Source organism: Chiloscyllium plagiosum, unplaced genomic scaffold (assembly GCF_037043375.1).
Source record: "Chiloscyllium plagiosum isolate Xiang-an unplaced genomic scaffold, Cpla_swu_hap1 HiC_scaffold_8, whole genome shotgun sequence".
NCBI classification, from domain to species: domain Eukaryota; kingdom Metazoa; phylum Chordata; class Chondrichthyes; order Orectolobiformes; family Hemiscylliidae; genus Chiloscyllium; species Chiloscyllium plagiosum.
Window position 1 is genome coordinate 14079988 of NW_028270146.1, and position 23046 is coordinate 14103033.

Here is a 23046-nt window from a genome sequence, read left to right on the forward strand (position 1 = left end):
CTCTTAAACGTGTATAACCCCGCCCCCATGAGACCAATACCTGGCAGAGTTTTCTCACCTGAGCTGATGCCTTAATCGTCCCAAAGAGTGGAGATAAAATATCTGAAAGAGATTTTGTTTTTTAAAATAGATGAAAACTTTTGTTTTCTCTTAGTAACATTCTAATAAAGAGGCAATTAACAAGACCAAAGAAAACATGACATCAAAGGAAGAATTTGGAACACTCCGCAAGAAATGGGCCAAATAGCCTCCTTCTCTGCCATAATAACTGTAAACAAACATATGTAAATCCACATTTCTTGAAATATATTCATGCGCAAAAGTATAGATCTATTACAAGTGGAGTCAGGGAAGTGCGTAGTGGGGGATAAAGAAATAGAAGAGAAGCTAAACAAACACACTGTGTCTGCCTTCACTGAAAATGTCCCAGAAATAAAGGAGAATCAAGGGACTGATATGAAGGATGAACTACAAGTTACTGTATTGGCATTAGTTAAAAAAAAACTTGAGAAATTAATGGGACTCAAAGTGGATAATTCCTTTGGACCTAGCACTGAAAGCGGTGGCTGTAGAGATATTAGATAAATTTGGTAGCTATCTTTCTAAATTCTTTGCAATGGTTCCTACAGATTAAAAAGTTGCAAATGTAAGCCCACTAGTTAAGAAAGGAGGAACAGAGAATGGAATGAGACTTGTTAGTCTGACATTAGTCTTATGGAAAAATGCTAGAATCTATTAAAGATGTGATTACAGGACCCTTAGAAAATAATGGCAGGATTAGGCAGAGTCAACATGAATCTCTGAAAGGGAAATCACATTTAGCAAACCTGTAGCGAGTTCTTTAAAGATGTAATTAGTAGAACAGACAAAGGGGAAGCTGATGGTTGTGCTATACTTAGACTTTCACAAAGTTTCAGATAAGTTCTCACACAAAAGGTCAGTAATCAAAATTATAGTACATGGGATTGGGGGAATATATTGGCATGGATTTAGAAATGGTTAATAGCCATCAAACAAAAAATAAGAATGAACCGGTTATTTTCATGAAGTCAGACTGTGATTAGTAAGTTATCGTAAGGTTTGGCTCCCAGATATTCACAATCAACATCAACGATTTGGACTTGAGGATTAAATGTAATATTTAAATGTTGGCCTTCATTGCGAGAGGTTTCGAGTACGGGAGCAGGGATGTGTTGTTGCAGTTATACAGGGTCTTGGTGAGATCAAACCGAGAACATTATCTTAGGAAAGATGTGGAAGCTTTGGAGAGGGTGCAGAGAAGATTTACCAGGATGTTGCCTGGAATGGAGAGGAAGTCGTACGAGGATAGGTTGAGAGTTCTCGGCCTTTTCTCATTGGAACGGCGAAGGATGAGGGGTGACTTGATAGAGGTTTATAAGATGATCAGAGGAATAGATAGAGTAGACAGTCAGAAACTTTTTCCCCGGGTACAACAGAGTGTTACAAGGGGACATAAATTTAAGGTGAAGGGTGGAAGGTATAGGGGAGATGTCAGGGGTGGGTTCTTTACCCAGAGAGTGGTGGGGGCATGGAATGCGCTGCCCGTGGGAGTGGTAGAGTCGGAATCATTGGCGACCTTTAAGCGGCATTTGGATAGGTACATGGATGGGTACTTAATCTAGGTTAGAAGTTCGGCACAACATTGTGGGCCGAAGGGCCTGTTCTGTGCTGTATTGTTCTATGTTCTATGTGCAGTTTTGATCTCTTTTTTCTGAGGAAGGATGCTCTTGCTCTCGAGGGAGTGTAGCGAAGGTTTACCAGGCTGATTCCAGGGATGGTGGGACTGATGTATGAGGAGGGGTTGACTTGGTTAGGATTTCGCTGAAATTCAGACAATTGGGGGAGGATCTCATAGAGACTTAAAAAATTTTAACAGGATTAGACAGGGTAGATGCAGGGATGATGCTCCTGTTGGTGGGTGTGTCCAGAACCAGGGATCACAGCCTGAGGAATTTGGTTAGACCATTTAGGATGGATATTTCTTCATCAAAGAGAGTGGTGAGCTGGTGGAATTTATTACCACAAGAAGCATTTGATGCCAAAGCATTGAATGTATTCAAGAGGCAGTTAGATATAACACTTCGGGTGAATGGGATCAAAGGTTATGGGGAAAACACAGAATTAGGCTACTGAGTTGAATGATCAGCCATGATTGTAATTAGCGGTGCAGCAGGCTCGACAAATGGCCACCTCTTCCTCCTATATTTCTATGTTTTTCCAAGTTTGTAAATGACACATAACTCGATGGAAGTGTAAGCTGTTAGGAGAACGCAAAGACATGTCAAGGGGATTTCTGGAGAGGTTACATGAACAAAAAGGAATTTGGGAATGTGCAGTTGTCCACTTTGGTTGGGAAAAAACTCAGAAATACACAGTATTTCCTAAATTGTGAAAAGCTGGGAAATGTTGAACCTCAAAGGGACTCGAGTGTCCATGCTCATCAATCACTGAAAGTTAACAAGCAAGTACAATAAGCAATTGGATAAGGAAGTGGTGTGTTGGCCTTTATTACAGGAGGGTTTGAGCATTTTCTGAGACAGTATCTCAAAATAAAAGGCAGAGGCTTTAGATGTGGGATTAGGAGGATTCCACTCACTCAGTGAATGGTGGATGTGCAGACTATTTGGGAGGTAGGGGCATTGATTATGTTCACGAAAGAGATTGATACACTTCTACATGTTGAACACATCAGGAGATACAAGGAAACTGCAGGGGAATGGTGTTGAAGTAAGATCATCCATGGTCTCACTGAATGGGGAAGCAGGCTTGAAATCTGAATGGCTGATGTTTGAGTTCTCCTACTCCTACTTCTGCGGTTTTTTTAAACCACCAGTGCCTTTGGTCTCTGACACCCAGCATGAACACCTCAATGGTAGATAGTTCTGAGTCAAGAAGGGGAAACTCTTGTCAAACTAACCTGCTGAACATTTTTGAAAAGATAACAAACTGTATTGATAATATTGTGGATGTGAACTTATAAAAGGGCATTAGGTAGAGTATCACATAATAGACTTCTGTGGAAAGGTACAGCTCATTGAATAAAATGGATAGTAACAACATGGTTACAAAGTGGCTGGAGGATAGGAGATAGAAAGTATTGATAAATGGTCTTTTGGGCTGTAGGAAGATTTGTCATGGAGTTCCCCAAGAGTCAGTTTTGGGACCTTGCTTTAACTGATATAAATAAATGATCTAGAGCTTGATGTGCAGAAGTCAATTTCAAAGTTTGAGGACAATACATACCTTGGGAACATTGCTAACTAGGAGGACAGTGTAGAACTCCAAACGATATTTACAAATTGATGGAATGGGCGGTTTGGTGACAGATGAAGTTCAATGCACAAAAGCATGAAATGATATTTTGCTAGAAAAATCATGGAGAGACAGTATAAAATATAGTTATAAATTTTATATACATACTTTAAAGGGTGTGCTGGAGCAGAGAGAGATCTGAGGGCATTTTTACAGAAGCGGGACTGTTAGTAGATTGTATTCTAAGCTTCACGGGTATGTGGCAGTGTACAAGGTTGTAGGGGGGAGCGGTGTTTAAACCTAAATGGGACTCTTGTTATATTTCGGATGGAGTATTGTGTGAAGTCCTGGACACCACACTTTAGGATGGGTATGGATGTGAGGATCTGAAACCTGAATACAGGCTAAGGTGACTAGCTGTAGTCAGGGACAACCACTTAACAGATGCTCTTAATAATCTAGGTGGCAACAAGATGGCTTCTCAATGCAAATAAAATGGCAAATGGTCAATTCTGCTAAAGCTGCATAAAATGCCTTTTAAGTTGTTAACTGCTAATTCTGCTAGAGCTACATAAGTGACTAACCACAGTCTGCTTCAATAGAGATTAGCAGACAATGTGCTCTTTAAAGCATAAAAATAACTTGACTAGTTAAGACAGTATTAGCCATCCTGACTGGCCTTCAGGTGCAGTGGCTCGGTTCGTGAGGTAAGAGTGGCCTAAGCGTTGTAGGTTTGCTCGCTGAGCTGTAGGTTTGATATCCAGACATTTCGTAACCTGGCGAGGTAACATCATCAGTGGCGACCTCCAAGTGAAGCGAAGCTGTTGTCTCCTGCTTTCTATTTATAGCTTTCTCCTGGATGGGGTTCCTGGGGTTTGTGGTGATGTCACTTCCTGTTCGTTTTCTGAGGGGTTGATAGATGGCATCTCGATCTATGTGTTTGTTTATGGCGCTGTGGTTGGAGTGCCAGGCCTCTAGGAATTCTCTGGCATGCCTTTGCTTAGCCTGTCCCAGGATAGATGTGTTGTCCCAGTCGAAATGGTGGCTTTTTGCATCCGTATGTAGGGCTACAAGGGAGAGAGGGTCGTGTCTTTTTGTGGCTAGCTGGTGTTCGTGTATCCTGGTGGCTAACTTTCTTCCTGTTTGTCCTATGTCATGTTTGTGGCAGTCCTTGCATGGAATTTTGTAGATGATGTTGGTTTTGTCCATGGGTTGTACTGGGTCTTTTAAGTTTGTTAGTTTTTGTTTGAGAGTGTTGGTGGGTTTATGTGCTACTAGGATTCCGAGGGGTCTTAGTAGTCCGGCTGTCATTTCTGAAACTTCTTTGATGTATGGTAAGGTGGTTAGGGTTTCTGGCTGTGTTTGACCTGCTTGTCGTGGTTTGTTCCTGAGGAATCTGCGCACTGTATTTTTTGAGTATCCGTTCTTCTTGAATACGTTGTATAGGTGGTTCTCCTCTGCTTTGTGTAGTTTGTCTGTGCTGCAGTGTGTGGTGGCTCGTTGGGATAGTGTTCTGATACAGCTTTGTTTGTGTGTGTTGGGATGGTTGCTGGTGTAGTTAAGTATTTGGTCAGTGTTTGTTGGTTTTCTGTATACACAGGTTTGTAGTTCTCCGTTGTCCTTTCTTTCGACTGTGACGTCCAGGAATGCGAGTTTGTTGTCGGTTTCTTCCTCCTTGCTGAACGTTATGCCTGTGAGTGTGTTGTTGATGATGTTAAATGTCTCTTCTATCTTGTAAACAAACACATAGATCTAGATGCCATCTATCAACCCCTCAGAAAACGAACAGGAAATGACATCACCACCCCATCCAGGAGAAAGATATAAATAGAAAGCAGGAGACAACAGCTTCGCTTCACTTGGAGGTCGCCACTGATGATGTTACCTAGCCAGGTAATGAAACGTCTGGATATCAAATCTACAGCTCAGCGAGCAAACCTACACCCTAAACCTCAACCTGAGCTACAAACCTTCACAAACCTTGCAAAAGCAATATCATGTATTGATTGGTAACTGTTTGGATGTACAATGCGATCATAGCCTGTACCCTTCTTTAAGAACAGTATTAAAATGTCTTTGTTTTAAGCCATTTGTGCAGCTCCTCTGAGGAATACTCAACTTCTGTGTTCCTGGACGTTCTAAACTCAGCCATATGAAGAAATAAAGAGTGAAGTCTTAAATAACCAGACTAATTGTGAGTCATGAATGTAAATGCTGCATCACTTCAAGGTCAGCTTCAGAGCCTCTCAAGACTTAGGAGGACAAGCAGGCCATTCAGCCCCTCAATTATGCTGTGCTATTCGATGAGATCATGGTTGGTCTGACAATCCTCAACTCCACTTTCCTGCCTTTTTCCCACAACCTTGAGTTCCTTTACTGATTTAAAATCTGACTCCGCCTTGAATATTTTTGATGGCTGAGCCTCAACAGCCCTCTGTAGTTAAGAATTCCACAGATTCACTACCTTTAGAGAAGAAATTCCTCCTTATCTCTGTCTTAAATGTGTGACTCCTTATTCTAAGATTACGTCCTCTAATCCTAGACTCTCCCAGAGAGGAAACAATCTCTCCACATCTGCCCCGTCAAGTCTTGTTCATTTCAACAGAGTCACTTCTCATTCTTCTAAACTCCAATGAGTATCAACCCAACTTACTGGAATTCTCTTCACAAAACAAGTTCTTCCATACCTGATATTAGCCGAGTGAAACTTCTCCAGACTGCCTCTAATGCAGGTACATCTTTTCTTAGAAACATTTTCTTAGAACTGTTTATAGTATTCCAGCTGTGATCTGACTAATAGTCTTACCAAAACCACCCTACTTTTATATTCTACTCCCCTTAAAATAAAGACCTACATCCCCATTTGCTTTCCTTATTACCTGCTCAGATTGGATGTTAGTTTTCCTTCTCATTCGTGGAAGGGAACTCTCAAATCCCTCTGTTCTGTAGCTTTCTGCAGTTTTTCTCCATTTACATAATATTCAGCTTCTGTCTTCTTCCTGCCAAAGTGCATGACCTCACATTTTCCCTCATTATATTCTGCCAGGTTTTTGCCCAATCACTTAACGTGTCTTACTATATCCCTCTGCAGATTCTTTGTGCCATCCTCACCACTTGCCTTCCCAACTACATTTTCAGTCAGCTGCAAACTTGACTGCAATGCATTTATTTTCATTATTCAGGTCATTAATACATTGTAAATGAATGTGGCCCCAGCACTAATCTCATTGCCACTCTATTAGTTACAGGATGCCATCCCAAAAATGCCCCCCTTTTGTCTGCTTTCTATTAGCTAGCCAATCCTCTATCCACGTAAATATACCCAACACCATAGAGACTTATTAACTAACCTCATGTGTGGTACCTTATTTTGAACATCCAGATACATCACATCCATGTTTGGAGTCAGCTATTACGAGGGGGCATAGCTTTAAATTAAGGGGTGGTAGGTATAGGACAGATGTTAGGGGTAGATTCTTTACTCAGCGAGTCATGAGTTCATGGAATGCCCTGCCAGTAGCAGTGGTGGACTCTCCCTCTTTATGGGCATTTAAACGGGCATTGGATAGGCATATGGAGGATAGTGGGCTAGTGTAGGTTAAGTGGGCTTGGATCGGCACAACATCGAGGGCCAAAGGGCCTGTACTGCGCTGTATTTTTCTATGTTCTATGTTCCCCTTTATTAATCCTGCTTCTTACCTCATCTCATTGAATCTGGAGTATGTGGATTTTCTTCGGCTCTGAAAAAGAGTCATATTAGACTCAAAATGTTAACTCTATTTTTCTCTCTATAGGTGCTGCCAGACCCGTTCAGTATTTCTGCATTTGTTTTAAACTAAATAACTGCTTTGCTTTGCTCTCACCGTCACCAAAAGGCAGAATGGGAACTTGTCTCTATGAGCTGGAGAGTGAATTTCCATGTCCAAGGAATTATCTTTGATTTAAAAATGGTTTAAAACATCCACCTTACCTTTTATATGAAGGGCTCCACAATTGGCCTTGGCTGGGATGCCTGAGACTTTGGTCAGATAAAAGCTGAAATTCTTAGCTTTTTCCAGCATATCCCACTTGTCTAAGGGCTCAGAGCCACTCTCCAGTTTGGGTCGCCAAGTCGCTTTTGAACTGACCGAGGGAGAAGGATAGTCTGTTTCTTCCAGGCGTGGTTTTTTCTCTGTCTGACCAGGGTTTGCTTGGTCGACTGACTCCTGTTTGATCTGCCGATCTCTTGCTTTGACGTCAGGCTCCTCATCACTGCTGGAGACCCCCCAACCCGATTCAGGTGAGGGTCTGGGCCGTTTGACAGCAGGAGAGGGGCGCCGGGCAGGGGTCACAGAGCTTTCCTGTCTTGCTTTGCCAGCAGTGGACGTCTGAAGCTTGGAATGAGTGAATCCTGAATGTCCACAGCTGGAAGCAGCATTGCCCTGGCCAGAGTGAAATACCTCCAACTCTCCCTCATCCACTACCGTCTCGTCCGAGTCTGACACGTAGTCTTTCCTGACAGACTGTGGGAGTGGGAGGGGGCCTCCTGTTGGCCGGGCAGGCTCGGCATCTTCCTCATCACTGCTCGACACCGTCCACCTCCCATGCTGACTCTGTACTTTGCTCACTCCACCAGACATGCCTTTTACTGTTGGGGGAGGATGGCAGTGAACAAGGAATGAGAGAGTTAAAACTAAAGAAAAGACTTGCACTTATTACCCACCCTTCTGAACCCCAAGACATCCCAAAACGCTTTCCAATGAGCCAATGACATTCTTCTTAATATATACACAATTGGAATGCAGCAAGCCAACTGGCAAGTGCACAGAAACTTGGCAGATGGAATAAAATGTGGGAAAATGTGAGCTTCTGCAATTTGACAGGTAGAATGAGGAGCTGAACATCTCCACGACCCGAACTGGAGAAAGACTGCAGAAAGCTGCAGCACAGGAGGATTTGGGAGTCCTCATGCGAAAATCACAAAGAGCTAGTATCCAAGTTTAGCAAGTAATAGGGAAAAGCAAGTGGAATGTTGGCCTTTATTTCAAAGGGAATGGAATATAAAAGTTGGGAGGTCATGTGAAAACTATGCAAGGCACTAGTCAGGCCACAGCTGGAATACCGGGTACCTTAGCTAAGGAAAGATACGCTGGCACTGGAGACAGTCAAGGGAAGGTTCATTAGATTGACAGCTGGTATGGGTGGACTCTCTTATGAGGACAGGTTGAGTAGGTTGGGCCTGCGCTCTGTGGAGTTTAGAAGAACGAAGGAGGCCTTTTTGAAAATACAGGATTCTTTGGGGGTAAATGTAGAAAGGTTGTTTCCCCTGTGGAAGAGTCTTGGACCAGACTGCATAATCTCAAAATAAGGAGCTTCATACTTAAAACAGAGACTAGAGGATTTTTTTCTCTCACAGAGGGCTATTGAGGCTGATTGCCGCATTGTGTTGGAGTGACTGCAGATTAGAGGGCCAAAATACATACAATGTATGTGAGTATTTTACAGTCAATGAAGTACTCTCTGAAGTGCAGCCCTTCATTGTTGTAATATAGGATACACAGTAGCCAATTTTATGCTCAGTAATCTCCAACAAACAGCAATGGGATAATGTCTGAATGATCTGTTTTTGATGAAGGCTGACATAGATTTTTAATCAGTGATGGAATCAAGGATTATGGGGATAAAAGGCAGCAAAGTGGAGTTGTGGTTGGTCAGATCGACCATGATGTAATTGAATGGTAAAACAATCAGATGGTCTGAATGTCCTGCTTCTGCTCTTATATCCTATCATAGGAAATATGGCAATCAATAATGCACAGCAAGATGACAGTGGCCAAATCATGTGGTAAGGGAATATCAGCCCACAACTCACAGAACATAGAACATTACAGCGCAGTACAGGCCTTGTGAAACTAAACTGAAGCCCATCTAATCCACACTATTCCATTCTTGTCCATATGCCTATCGAATGATCTTTTAAATGCCCTTAAAGTTGGCAAGTCTACAACAGTCGCAGGCAGTGTGTTCCATGCCCCTATTACTGTCTGAGTAAAGAAACTACCTCTGACATCTGTCCTATATCTATCACCCCTCAAGCTAGCCATCACCACCCAAGGAAAAAGGCTCTCACTGCCCAACCTATCTAACCCTCTGATTATCTTATGTCTCAATTAAGTCACCTCAATCTTCTTCTCCCTAACGAATACAGCCTCAAGTCCCTCAGCCTTACCTCATAAGACCTTCCCTCCATACCAGGCAACGTCCTATTAAATCTCCTCTGAACCCTTTCCAAAGCTTCCACACCCTTCCTATAATGGGCGACACGGTGGCACAGTGGTTAGCACTGCTGCCTCACAGCGCCAGAGACCCAGGTTCAATTCCCGCCTCAGGCGACTGACTCCCTGTGTCTCCACATTCTCCCCGTGTCTGTGTGGGTTTCCTCCGGATGCTCCGGTTTCCTCCCACAAAGATGTGCAAGTCAGGTGAATTGGCCATGCTAAATTGCCTGTAGTGTTAGGTGAAGGGGTAAATGTAGAGGTATGGGTGGGTTGCACTTCAGCGGGTCGGTGTGGACTTGTTGGGCCGAAGGGCCTGCTTCTACACTGTAAGTAATCTAATCTAATCTATAATGCAGTGACCAGAACTGCACGCAATACTCCAAGTGCAGCATGACCTCATGATTCCGAAACTCGATTCCTCTACTAATAAAAGCTAATACACCGTATGCCTTCTTAACAGACCTATCAACCTGGGTGGCAACTTAGAGGGATTCTATGTACATGGACATCAAGATCTCTCTGCTCATCTACACTACCAAGAATCTTACCGTTGGCCCAGTACTCTGCATTCCTGTTAGTCCTTCCAAAGTGAATCACCTCACACTTGTCCGCATTAAACTCCATTTGCCACATCTCAGCTCAGCTCTGCAGCTTATCTATGTCCCTCTGTAACCTACAACATCCTTTGGCACTATCCACAACTGTACCGACCTTAGTGTCATCCGCAAATTTACTAACCCATCCTTCTACACCCTCATACAGGTCGTTGATAAAAATGACAAACAGTAGTGGCCCCAAAACAGATCCTTGTGGTACACCACTAGTAACTGAACTCCAGGATGAACATTTTCAATCAACCACCACCCTCTGTCTTCTTTCAGTTAGACAATTCCTGATCCAAACTGCTAAATCGCACTCAATCCCACACCTCTGTATTTTGTGCAGTACCTACCGTGGGGTACCTTAACAAACTTTCCTCATTCCTGAAGAAGGGCTTATGCCCGAAACGTCGATTCTCCTGTTCCCTGGATGCTGCCTGACCTGCTGCGTTTTTCCAGCAACACATTTTCAGCTCTGATCTCCAGCATCTGCAGTCCTCACTTTCTCCACTTTTACCTTAACAAATGCCTTACTGAAATCCATATACACCACTTCAATGGCTTTACCCTCACCCACCTGTTTAGTCATCTTCTCAAAGAACTCAGTAAGGTTTGTGAGGCAATAATGACTGCGTTTAACTGGTATTTCTTTCAGTTTGGTGAAACCCCTGCTCTGCTGCAATTGGGGCTGGGAGTGGGACTGAAGACTGTTGTGGTCCTGAGGCATCAGACTGCCGCTGGTCTAATTAAAACTAGGAATCTGGCTTTGCCCTGGAATGGGCGCAGCATTAGCTACCTGGAGTCAATCAGAAATAATGGGAACCCTTTCCAATTTGTGTACTGTACATCAACACCGATCGTCCAAGAGAACTTCAACTAACAACCCCATTTCTGCGTCTCTCTCTCCAGAAGCCAATTATTAAACAGCGGACAGTCACTGCCTGGTGCAGTACATTTAGTGCCCTGAACTGAAAAATCGCCAACCGAGGATATGTCGTTTAGACAGCCTCGGGCCAATATTAGCAATATTTTTCCTAAAGTCCAGCCTGTTTGCTTTTGTCGAGTTGCAGGTACCTTCCGTCTTACACTAGACAAAGCACGCAGCCACAGCGTGGAATAGCACACACTGCGAAGCATAAAGAAGAAATGGCCCCCGGTAGTTGGGGTGCAATGGGTCGAAAAGCAGCGCACGCCTGAGTCAGGGAAGTAGAAAACCCCGTCGCGAGCACAGAATTGTCGTGGGATTGAGGTCTGAACCGGATTTATTTCGACTGGTGCAGCCCACCTTGAATGAAACTGTATCTAATCTTCAGACCCTCCGACACAATGTATCAATTTGCTGTATCCACACAATGTATCCAATCTGCTTCAGAACGTGGCCCGGGAGGACGACCCGTCTTTCGAACGCAGTCCAGGAACCTTTCCTGCCGTTCTCCCCCCCGGTCCTATCGCCCTCATTTCAACTTCCTGACTCATCTCTTGCAACCCGTTAACAATGAGAAACGCGGCTGCTCTCATCTGAAGTTGAACTCGCCGAGTTTGCTTCGAGAATAGGAGTGTTTTAATCTCTCCCTTTCCCTCTGTGTGTGTCTTGTTCTGAAAAGTCAAGCACACTGGCTCGTATTCCCAGATTTAAGTCCCACTCCAGCCCCCGCTCTGAACACAAGTATCACAGCTGAATAAGCGCTGCAGTGGAGGAGATGCAAACTCGTGCGTGAGAAGTTAAACTAATGCATGTACAAGATCCCCACGCACCCTTCTGAAGAGCAGAGAGATTATCCCTAGTCAATATTTAATCGTTTATCAAAAACAGATCATTTGGTTTTTATTCATTGCTACTTGTGGGAGATTACTGTGCATCCGATATTACAACATGATGTGGAGGAGCCAGTGTTGGACTGGGGTGGACAAAGTTTAAAAAAAATTGCAGTTGAGTTTTCTAGGTTTGTTCAATATATCATTTCAGTTGCATGACACTGTAATCTTTTGAGATAAATTTTGTGTCTTTTGGTCCTGCCCCACTAGCTACCTGATGAAGGAGCTGCACTCTCCAAAAGCTAGTGGTTCCAAATAAATATAGCCTGGTGTTGTGTAATACAGTTCAAAATCACAACAGTGAGGGGCTGCACTAAATGTACTTCATTGACTGTAAAGTGCTCAGGAAAAAATGTATTTATTTTGACCGTCAAATAAGGCAGCCCACATGAATTAAACTTCCTCTAATCTGCAGTCACTGTGACCCTATACACCAAATGGCTTCAAAATACAGCCCAGAAGGACTTAGTTATGAAAATGGTAATTATGAAGAGCACTTTTTCTAAAGTCACTCATGGGTGTCACTGGCTGGGCCAGCATTTGCTGGCCATCCTGAAGGTGCGTTGCCTTCTTGAACTGCTTCAGTTTATTTAGTCTAGGTACACCCACAATGTTGTGAAAGAGAGAGTTCCAGGATCTTGACCCAAATGGTAGAGTATTTTTCTTTCTATTTTTAAAATGCAACTCCTGGTTATATAAATGAATTTAAGGAGTGCCCCAATCTCTTCAATTACTGATAAAAAACTTAAAGGTTGATAGATAGTAAGAGCTTCTATGAAATTTAACGGAGACTTAATAAAGTGAGCATTGGCCTTTTGGGAAAGCTGATTAATAATGGAAATAAGGAAATGGCAGATGAATGTAGCAGATGTTTTGTATCAGTCTTCACTATGGTGGATACAAGTAATATTCCAGAAGCAACCAGTAAATCAGGAAATTGAAGGAGGGAAAACTCAGGAACCGCACATTCATCGGTGAGGTGGTACTGAGTAAATTATTGGATCAGTGGCAGATGAATGCCTTGGTTCCGATGGACTTCATCTGAGGGACTTTAAAAAATTAGCTATTGAAATAGTTGATGTGTTGGTTTTCATTTTCAAAAATCCCTTAATTAAGGGAAAGTCCACTAGATTGGAAGATAGCAAATTCCAATCCTTTATTTGAAAAGGGAGACAGAAAGCCAGAAACAACAGGCCAGTTTGCATAATATCTATCACAGGGAAAATGTTGGAAGTTGTTATTAAATAAGTTATAACAGGGCACTTGCATAAATTCAGGGTTATTGGACAAAGTCAACATGATTTTGTGAAAGCAAAATCATGTTTGACCTATCTTTTGGAGTTCTCTGAAAAGATCACATATGCTATTGATAAAAGGGAATTGGTGGATGCGTTGGACTTGGATTTCCAGAAGGCATACGATAAGGTGCCACATCATAGGTTATTGTGGAAAATAAACTCCGATGGTGTAGGTGGTAACATGTTGGCTTGGATAAAAGACAGGCTAGCTAATGTGAACCAGAAAGAAGTTTTTTTTTCAAGCTGATAGCATGTCATGATTGGTGTGTGACAGGGGTCAATGATGGGGCTTCAACTTTTACAGTTTATATGAATGATTTTGATGAAGGGGCCATCGATGTGGTTGTTGATAATAAGAAGATAGATAATAATGTAAGTTGTGAAGAGGACATGAGGGATTACAAAAAGTTATTGATAGGTTCAGTGAGAGGGCAAAGATGTGGTGAATGGAGTAATGTTCAAAAAATACAGAATTATCAATTTGGCAGGAAGTTATAGAGAAAGCATTTAATCTAAATAGTGAGAGATTACAGAGCTCAGAAATGCAGAGGGATATAGGTGTCCTTGTGTATAAAATACAGAAGATTAGTATGCAGATACAGCAAGTAATTCGGAAAGCTAATCTCAGATTAAGATAAATGCTCGGCACAACATCGTGGGCCAAAGGGCCTATACTGTGCTGTACTGTTCTATGTTCTGATAGAATGTTATCATTTGTTGAGAAGGGAACAAAAGTGGAGAGATTATGCTTTAGTTATTCAGTCATGATTTGGAGGTGCCAGTGTTGGACTGGTGTGAAGAAAGTCAGAAGTCACCCAACACCAGGTTATAATCCCAACAGGTTTATTTTAAATCATAAGCTTTCGGAACGCTGCTCCTTCATCAGGTGAAGTCACTCTACAAAGGAGCAGCACTCTGAAAGCTTGTGATTTCAAATAAACCTGCTGGATTTTAATCTGGTGTCTTGTGACTTCTGACCCACTTAAATAGGGCAATGCCAAGACTGCATCTGGAGTCATGTGTATAATATTGGTCAGGAAGGATGTAAATATGTTAGGGGCAGTTCAGAGGTTTACCAAATAACTGGAGTGAAACGATTATCTTATGAGGAAAGGATGGAGAGACTAGGCTTGAATCTACTCAGGTTTAGAAGAGCAGGAGGTGACTTGATTGAAACATATCAGTTCCTAAAGCGTTGCAGTAGATTGGATGTGGAGACGATGTTTCTTCTTAAGGGAGAATGTAGAACTAGGTGACACTGTTTAAAAATCAGGGGTCACATTTAAAACAGAGGTAAGGCAATTTTTTTCTCTGAGAGGATTATGAGTAATACTCGTCCTGAAAAGTTGGCGGAAGCTAAGTCATAGAGTTTTACAGCACAGAAATAAACCTTTCAGTCCAACTTGTCACATTGACCAGATATCCCAATCTGACCTAGTCCCATTTGCCATATCCCTCTCAACCCTTCCTATTCATATACCCATTCAGGTGCCTTTTAAATGTTATAATTGTACCAGCCTCCACCATTTCATCTAGCAACTCATTCTATGCATGCAACACCCTCTATGTGAAAAAGTTGCCCCTTAGGTCTCTTTTAAATCTTTCCCCTTTCACCTCAATCCTATGTCCTGTTGTTTTGGACTTTCCTACCCAGGCAAAAGACCTTGTCTATTTACCTTATCCATGTCCCTCAGATTTTTAAACTTCTATAAGGTCACCCCTCAGCTTCTGACGGTCCAGGGAAAATAGCCTCAGCCTATTCAGCCTCTCCATATTAGCTCAAACCTTCCACCCGACAATATTCTTGTAAATCTTTTCTACACCCTGTCAAGTTTAATAACATCTTTTTTATAGCAAGGGAACCAGAATTAAAACCAGTATTCCAAAAGTGGCCTAACCAATGTCCTGTACAACTGCAACATGACAACTCAACTCCTGCATTCAATGCGCTGACCAGTAAAGGTAATTGTACCAAATTCATTCTTAACTACCCTGTCTAACTGAGACCCCACTTGCAAGGAACTATGAACCTGTACCCAAAGGTTTCTTTGTTCAGCAGAAAAACCCCAGAAGACTACCATTAAGTGTATGTGTCCTGCCCTGATTTGCCTTACCAAAATACAACACCTCAGATGTATCTAAATTAAACTCTATCTTTTAAGATCCCATTATATTCTGAGGTTACTTTCTTCGTTGTCCAATACACCACCAGTTTTGGTGTCATATGCAAACTTACTAACTATTCTTCCTATACTCATATCCAAATCGTTTATATCAATGACAAATATAGTCAGTATATTTCTCATTTCTTGGTAACACAAGTAGACAAGATGGTAAAGAAAGCAAACAGCTTGCTTGCCTTCATTGGTCGGAGCATTGAATATAAAAGCTGGCAAGTGTTGTACTTAAAGACTTTGGTCAGACCAGCTTTGGAGTACTGTGCATAGTTCTGGTCACCGCACTATCGGAAGGAAGGATGTGGGGGCTTTGGAGAGGGTGCAGAAGAAATTTTCCAGGATGTTGTTTGGATTGACTTGGATTGTTTTCGTTAGTGCGTCAGAGGCTGTGGGATAATGTGATAGAAATATGTAAAATTATGAGAGGCATGGATAGGCTGGATAGTCTGAGTCCCAGGGTAGAAATATCAAATACTGGGGGCATATAGGTTTAAGGCGATAGGGAGAATATTTTAAAGAGATGAGTGAGGAAAGTTTTTACACAGAGGGTGGTCAGTGCCTGGAACACACTGCCAGGGGATAGAGTCAAACTAGATAGGATTGCAATGTTTAAGTGGCATTTAGATAGAGACATGAACAGGCAGGAAATAGAGGGATAGGGACCATGTACAGGCAGGTGGGATTAATTTAGAATAGCACCATGGTCGGCACAGACATGGTGGGCCGAAGGGCCTGTTCCTGTGCAGTAATTAATGTTCTACATTCTATTTGATGTTTATGTTGGCAGTGGATAATCTCAATAAATGTTTTGGCCTTACCTTAAGCTTTTAACATTGCACGACCTTAGGCGGCTGAAAGTTAATATTTCTGCTTGTGCAATGTCTTAGACTGGCACGATGTCGTAAAAAAGACACAGGTTTGTGTGATTACAGTAAGGTTAACCTGTCAGTACAAACTCGCGTGGGAATTGTTCACCACCAGAGCCCTTCCAGACAACGACAATCCCTTTAAACCAATGGCCAATCACTGAAGGTGATAAATGGAAGTGCAATCTAACCATCATCCAATGAGGAAGGAGGATGCGGTCGCGCGGAAATTACAAAAGCAAGAGCTTCCCTGAGAACGGAAGGATCAGAGCTGGGGATAAACATTAACAGTGAGAATCAGGGGAGTAATAATAACAGTGGGGGAGAGTAACAGCCAGGATCAGGGGGAGTAATACTCAGTGAGGGAGAGTAACAGTGAGGATCAGGGGGAGTAATACTCAGTGAGGGAGAGTAACAGTGAGGATCGGGGGTGTAATAATAACCGTGAGGGAGAGTAACAGTGAGGATCAGGGGAGTAATAGCAACAGTGAGGGAGAGTAACAGTGAGGATCAGTTGAGTAATACTAGCAGGGAGAGTAACAGTGAGGATCAGAGGAAGTAATACTAACAGTGAGGGAGAGTAACAGTGAGAATCAGGGAAGTAATACTAGTAGGGGGAGTAACAGTGAGGATCAGGGGGAATAATAGTGACAGTGAGGGAGAGTAACGGTGAGGATCGGGGGAGTAATACCAACAGTGAGGGAGAATAACTATGAGGATTGGTGGTGTAATACTAACAGTGAGGGAGGGTGATAATGAGGATCAGGGGGAGTAATAGTAACAGTGAGGGAGAGTAACAGTGAAGTTTAGGGGAGTAATAGTAACAGTGAGGGAGAGTAACGGTGGGGGTCAGGGGAATAATAGTAACAGTGAGGGTGAGTAACGGTGGGGGTCAGGGGAATAATAGTAACAGTGAGGGTGAGTAACGGTGGGGGTCAGGGGAATAATAGTAACAGTGAGGGTGAGTAACGGTGGGGGTCAGGGGAATAATAGTAACAGTGAGGGTGAGTAACGGTGGGGGTCAGGGGAATAATAGTAACAGTGAGGGTGTGGGTAAGGGCCAATTAGAATAACAGTGGAGAGGGTAACAACGAGGGTTGTGGAGAGTAACACTGAGGGTCGTGACTGGGTAACAGTCAAAGTCAGTAAGAGTGTGGGTGAAAGTAACAGTGAGTTTGTGAATGAATGAGTATCAATGGGAGTGAGGGGACAGATTTGAGAGGATAAGTATTATAACTGTGAAGAGGAGGGTCAAGTCTGTAACAGAGAGAGTGACGGTAACAAGTTTGTGTGATCTGACTTGTTGCTTTCTGGACATATGATGTATCGAGCACAGCTTTGTACTGCTGATGAAGAGAGGATAGTCACTGACTTGGAGAAATGTCACTTTGTTACGGTAGGTAGCACTGAGCCCAGTTGTTAGAGAAACCATTTCATTATTACTGTCAGGGCTCTCCCACATCCTATCTCCAAAACAGCAGGGCTCCCTGGGGGAACTGGTGAATCTATTTCTCGGTAAATATAGTTATTTCCTCACTATTAAGGTGTTTTAACCGTAAAACCTCAACTTTAAATCAAATGGAGTGATTTTGCCTTCATTGTCAATGATTTTTCAGCTTGTATTTATTTGTTGCTTTTGATGCCCTGAGACATTCAGAAACATTTCACTGTCCATTTGAACATAGTTGTTGTGTTTGATTAAAACACAACCCATTTGCAGGCAGTAAGATGTCAACAACAGCAATGAGATAAATGTGACCGTACAATTAGGAGCAGGAGTACTTGAGTCTGCTTCACCATTCGATACAATTATGACTAGTCTGATCATTTTGCGATCCAGCCTATACCCAATGTCCTCTCATTCCCGTGCATATCAAGAATCTAACTCTGTCATACTGCGGTCACGTGAGTGAAGATGCTGAACTCTGTTTCTAGTGTCAGTGGAGGATGCATTTGAGACCCACTACTGGCAGAGTTTCTATCTACTTCTGCCTTAAAGTACTCAAAGCCTCAGCTTCCTTCACTTTTTAAAGGAGAGCGATCCAAAGACACTCAACCTATGAAAAAAATTATTTCTGTCTTAATTGGGCAACCCTTTATTTTTAAGCAGCAACTGTATAGAGGGAATAGCTTCTCTACATCCATCCTGTCTTCAGAATATTGTACCCGTTCCAGATATTAGTCTGGTCAACATTCTCTGAACTGCCTCCAAACATATTTACATCCTTCCTTGAATAAGGAGATCAATACTGTACACAGTCCTCTAGATACGGTCTCACCAGTACCTGTGTAACTAAAGCATATCTCCCTATTGTTGTACTCCGTTCCCCTCCCAATATACCTTACCATTCGATTCGCGGTCCTACTTGCTTGCTGTACCTACATATTAACTTGCTGTGTTTCATGCACTATGTTATGGGTAAACTTAGCATAAGTTACCTTTAATTTGGCTACTTATTAAGAAATCTCACAGACAATCAAATACTGAAATAATTATTTAGACTTTATTGCATTGTTACGGACCAGACCAAACCCCCTCAGAATATATTAAGATAATATCGACCCAAACGTATTTTAGAGGGTGTTGTGTTCCAGATGCAGTTTGATTGGTCAAACTAACAGGCTTGAAGCAAAACACACTTCATTCTTACACTGTAGTTATAATACAGAAAAAGAGTGAAGAATTGGAATAGTTTAACTCTGTTAGAAAACTTTACAGAATAACAGATTATTTACCTACTAAACAGTAACTGTTTCGATATGGTAACCAGTAAAACACGCCCCTTGCAAATGCAAATTCTGTAAAATAGATAGTCTCATGCAATTCTCACAGCAGACAGTACTCTGGCTTTTCTCTTTGAGAGAGAGAAATAATCACTTCCACATCTAGCTTCAAGACCCCCAACAGCTGCTGAAAGTTAAACTAAAGTCCTGGTTCTGTGGGAGTTTGAACCCACCCCTTCATGCTGCTTCTATTGTTCCACCCTTAAAGAAAAACACCCAAGGCCTCTCAAGCAGTTAACCTAATTGGCTTGGAACAGACCGCTCATCGTCTGTTTCAACATTTTTTTTTTAGAATAAGCAAGACAAAATACACCTCTTAAAGCCATTGTATAATCACAGCATGTAGCAACCAAAATAAGACCCAAAATACGCAAGTTAAGCCTCAACTTGGCCTCAATTAATGGTACAATTTAGCTAGATTCAGATCATTGCATATTGGAATTAGGGCATCATGTTGAGATTGTACAGGACATTGGTGAGGATACTTTTGGAGTACTGTATACAGTTCTGGCCCTACTGTGTGAAGGATATTATTAAATTGGAGAGGGTTCAGGAGTGATTTGCCAGGATTGGAGGGTTTAAATTATAAGGAGGTTGGATAGGCTGGAACATTTTTTCAATGGAGTGTATGAGATTGAGGGGTGACCTTATACAGGTTTATAAAATTGTGAGGGGCATAAATAAGGTGAATAGCAAGGATCTTTTCCCTGGTTGGTGGGGAGGGGGAGTTCAAAACTAGGTGGCATATTTTTAAGGTGAGAGGTGAAAGGGACCTGAGGGGCAGCTTTTTCACACAGAGGGTGGTTGTGTGTGGAATGAACTGTCAGAAGTGGTGGATGCAGGTACAGTTATAATGTTTAAAAGACACTTGACTAAGTGTGTGAAGAGTAAGGGTTTAGAGGGATATGGACCAAATGCAGAGGACTAGTTTACTTTGGGAAACTTGGTGAACATGGACGAGTTGGACAGACTGGTTTGTTTCTGTGGTGTATTACTCTAACTCTAAGTTGGTAAAATGATAAATATTAACCATGTCTGTCCCTTGAAATAGTGGTGTGGAGTTCTTTATTTTACAGATGGAGGCCTCGGTTTAGCATACATTCAAAATCCAGCATGTTTGACAACACAGCAATGCCCGGGGATGGATTGGAGACTTTACAGGGGTTACATGTGTAATGTTTAAGAGTAGGACATAAACTCTCAGACTTGGTTCTGAGAAAAGCAAACTGGATAGACTGAAATGTTAGCACCTCCAACTATTAAAAATTGCCATATTGACGCAGGCTATTCAGCCCAACACCAGCTCTTTCGAAAAGGAATCCACTCATTTCCACATCTCTGCATTTTCTGTTCTCTTGGGGCCATTTATCCAGTTCCCTTTTGAGCAGACCTCTTGAATCTGTATCCACCCTTGCCAGGTGCTCCACTCCAACTCCTAGCCACCCATTGTATATGGAAGGCTTTCCTCATGCCACTGCTGTTTCTTTCACTAATCACGTTTTATGTTTACTTGCTTGATCTAAGGATTCCATGCTTTTGAGAAATGCAGCAAATCTTCTCTTTGTCTCCTGTTGTCCTTTTTTAATTCATTCATGAGATATAGGTGTCACTGGCTGGACCAGCATTTGTTGCTCATCCCTAGTTGCCCTTGAGAAGATGATGTTGTGCTGCTTCCTTGAAACCCTGCCGTTCACGTGCTGTGGATAAACCCACAATGCCTATAGGGAGAGAATTCAATGATTTTGACCCAGCAACATTGAAGGAACGGTAATATATTTCTAAGTGAGGATGCTGAGTGATTTGGAGGGGAACTTGCAGGTTGTGATGTTCCTGTATATCTGCAGCCCTTGTCCTAATTTTACAGGCTTGTCATTTTGTAGATAGTACACACTGCTGCTACTGAGTGTCAGTGATTGAGGGAGCGAATGTTTGTGAGTGTAGTGCCAATCAAACAGGCTGCTTTGTCTTGGACGGTGTAAAGCTTCTCGAATGTTGTTGGAGCTGCACTCATCCAGACAAGTTCCTGACTGATGCCTTGTAGATAATTGACAGGCTCTGGGTAGTCAGCTCAGTTACTGGCTGTAGAATTCCTAGCCTCTGTTTACAGGAGGCCAGCCCCAGCTCCTCCGGTCTTTCCACGTCACGGGAAGATCTCTGTTTGATTATGCGTCCAGGAGACATTGAGATTCACATTGCTGATCTTCTCCCGAGGCGAGCTGTCAGAACAAAGAGTTGTCAAACACTGACCAGGCATAAGGAAAGCCCCTGCAGCAAAGACAGTTGCTGTCAAGTTAAACCCCCACCCCAAGCCACAGTGTTGATGTTACCTTGAAAATCTATGGAACATGGCTGCATCCTATTTTCCTGCTGGAAATAACATTGGTGTCATTGTAAAAACTAAATAACTGAAAAAGATTAAGTGGTTATAAAATGGTCAGAAGTCACAACACCAGGTTAGAGTCCAAGAGGTTTATTTGAAATCACAAGTTTTTGGAGTGCTGCTGCTTCGTCAGGTGAGGTGGAGGGAAACACACGGCACAGAATTTATAGACAGAGATCAACAGATAGTACAAATACTGTGAGTGGAGCGTTGACAGGCTGAATACAAGTCTTTGCAGGTGATCAAAAGTGTCAGACTGTGTGAGTAAAGTGTCAAAAGATGAATAGCGAGTGAAGAGATTATCCTGAATCTGATTAATTGAGGAAGAGAGATAATTACAAAAAGGTAAAAATAAGATGGTGCTGGAGACAAACCAAATGGTTGGAATTATGGCTCTATGATAGATGTAAGAGCCACATGCTGAGGGTCTAACCAAAGTAACAAGTAATCCAAAACCCGACAAACTAATGTAGGAACATTACCAGTTATCGAGGTGATTGTGACAAAACAGACAAGTAAGGAAGATACAGAACAGTATCATGGCGTGACTTGTATTGTAGCGTGACATCAACTCACAATCGCAGTTCAGGCCATCTTCATGGGTATGGAACTTGGCTTTCAGTTTCTGTTTGGTGATTCTGCATTGTTGTGTATCTCTAAGGCTGCCTTGGAGGATGCTTACCCAAAGATCGGAGGCTTGAATGTCTTTGACCGCTGAAGTGTTCCCCAACTGGGAGGGAACACTCCTTTCTGGCAATTGTTGCATTGTGTCCATTTATCCGTTACCATAACATCTACATGGTCTCACCAATTTACCATGCCTTGAGACATCCTTGCCTGCAGCATATGAGGTAGACAATGAGATTGGCTGAATCACATGAGTATCTGCCACGTACGTGGTGGGTGGTGTTCCCACATGTGATAGTAGTATCCAAGTCAATGATCTGGCATGTCTTAGAGGTTTCCATGGCACAGTTGTATGGTGTTGTGGTCGATGTTGCCCTGAAGGCTGGGTAGTTTGCTGCAAATGATCGTCTGCTTAAGGTAAGGCAGTTGTATGAAGGCGAGAAGTAGTGGTGTCAGGATGATTTTAACGAGATGGTCATATTGATGACATGTTGGAACATCTCGCTAAGGTCATCTATACACCATCATTTCTGGCTCAAACAACTGCCTGACCTGAAACAGACCATCATTGGCAGCAAACTACACAGCCTTCGGGACAACATCGACCACAACACAACACAACCCTGCCACGGCAACCTCTACAAGACATGCCAGATCATCAACACAGATGCTACTATTACATGTGGGAACACCACTCACCACATACCAGATCCTCTTGTGACTTGGCCAATGTTGTTTGCCTCATACGTTGCAGGCAAGGATGCCCTGAGGCACGGTACATTGGTGAGACCATGCAGATGCTACAGCAGCGGATGAATGGACACCATACAATTGCCAGAAAGGAATGTTCCCTCCCAATCAGGGAACACCTTCAGTGGTCAAAGACATTCAGCTTCTGATCTTTGGGTAACCATCCTCCAAGATAGCCTTTGAGATACACAATAATGCAGAATCTCTGAACAGAAACAGA

General features: G+C 42.5%; 2 protein-coding genes and 1 long non-coding RNA gene across 8 annotated transcripts in view; 1 reads left to right on the forward strand and 2 right to left on the reverse strand.

Annotated features, from left to right (window-relative positions):
• Positions 1 to 16400, reverse strand: part of tdp1 (tyrosyl-DNA phosphodiesterase 1) — a 133868-nt gene extending 117468 nt beyond the window's left edge. For 5 of the 6 annotated variants that reach the window (XR_015757828.1, XR_015757826.1, XR_015757827.1 and 2 more), the window contains exons 1-3: positions 16238 to 16400; positions 7244 to 7900; positions 59 to 102 (exon numbers count right to left, since the gene is read on the reverse strand). Coding sequence is in view for 3 of the 6 variants with exons in the window: in XM_043696957.2 (XP_043552892.2) it covers positions 59 to 102; positions 7244 to 7892 (693 nt within the window). In the remaining 3 variants the exon portion in view is untranslated. Of the gene's footprint in view, positions 1 to 58; positions 103 to 7243; positions 7901 to 11414; positions 11758 to 16237 lie in introns of those variants that run through there. The other variant, XM_043696958.2, reaches the window with a different exon arrangement.
• A 935-nt stretch (positions 16401 to 17335) lies between these two features.
• Positions 17336 to 23046, forward strand: part of efcab11 (EF-hand calcium binding domain 11) — a 100059-nt gene continuing 94348 nt past the window's right edge. Inside the window, exon 1 of the mRNA XM_087989598.1 lies at positions 17336 to 17681. Within this exon, the coding sequence (XP_087845724.1) occupies positions 17604 to 17681 (78 nt within the window). The 5' untranslated portion in view covers positions 17336 to 17603. The remainder of the gene's footprint in view (positions 17682 to 23046) is intronic.
• On the reverse strand, positions 18768 to 22071 carry LOC148149345 (uncharacterized). The gene is made up of 2 exons (XR_015757829.1): positions 21397 to 22071; positions 18768 to 21285 (listed from the first exon to the last, which is right to left on the reverse strand). It is a non-coding gene; the product is annotated as an uncharacterized LOC148149345 (long non-coding RNA).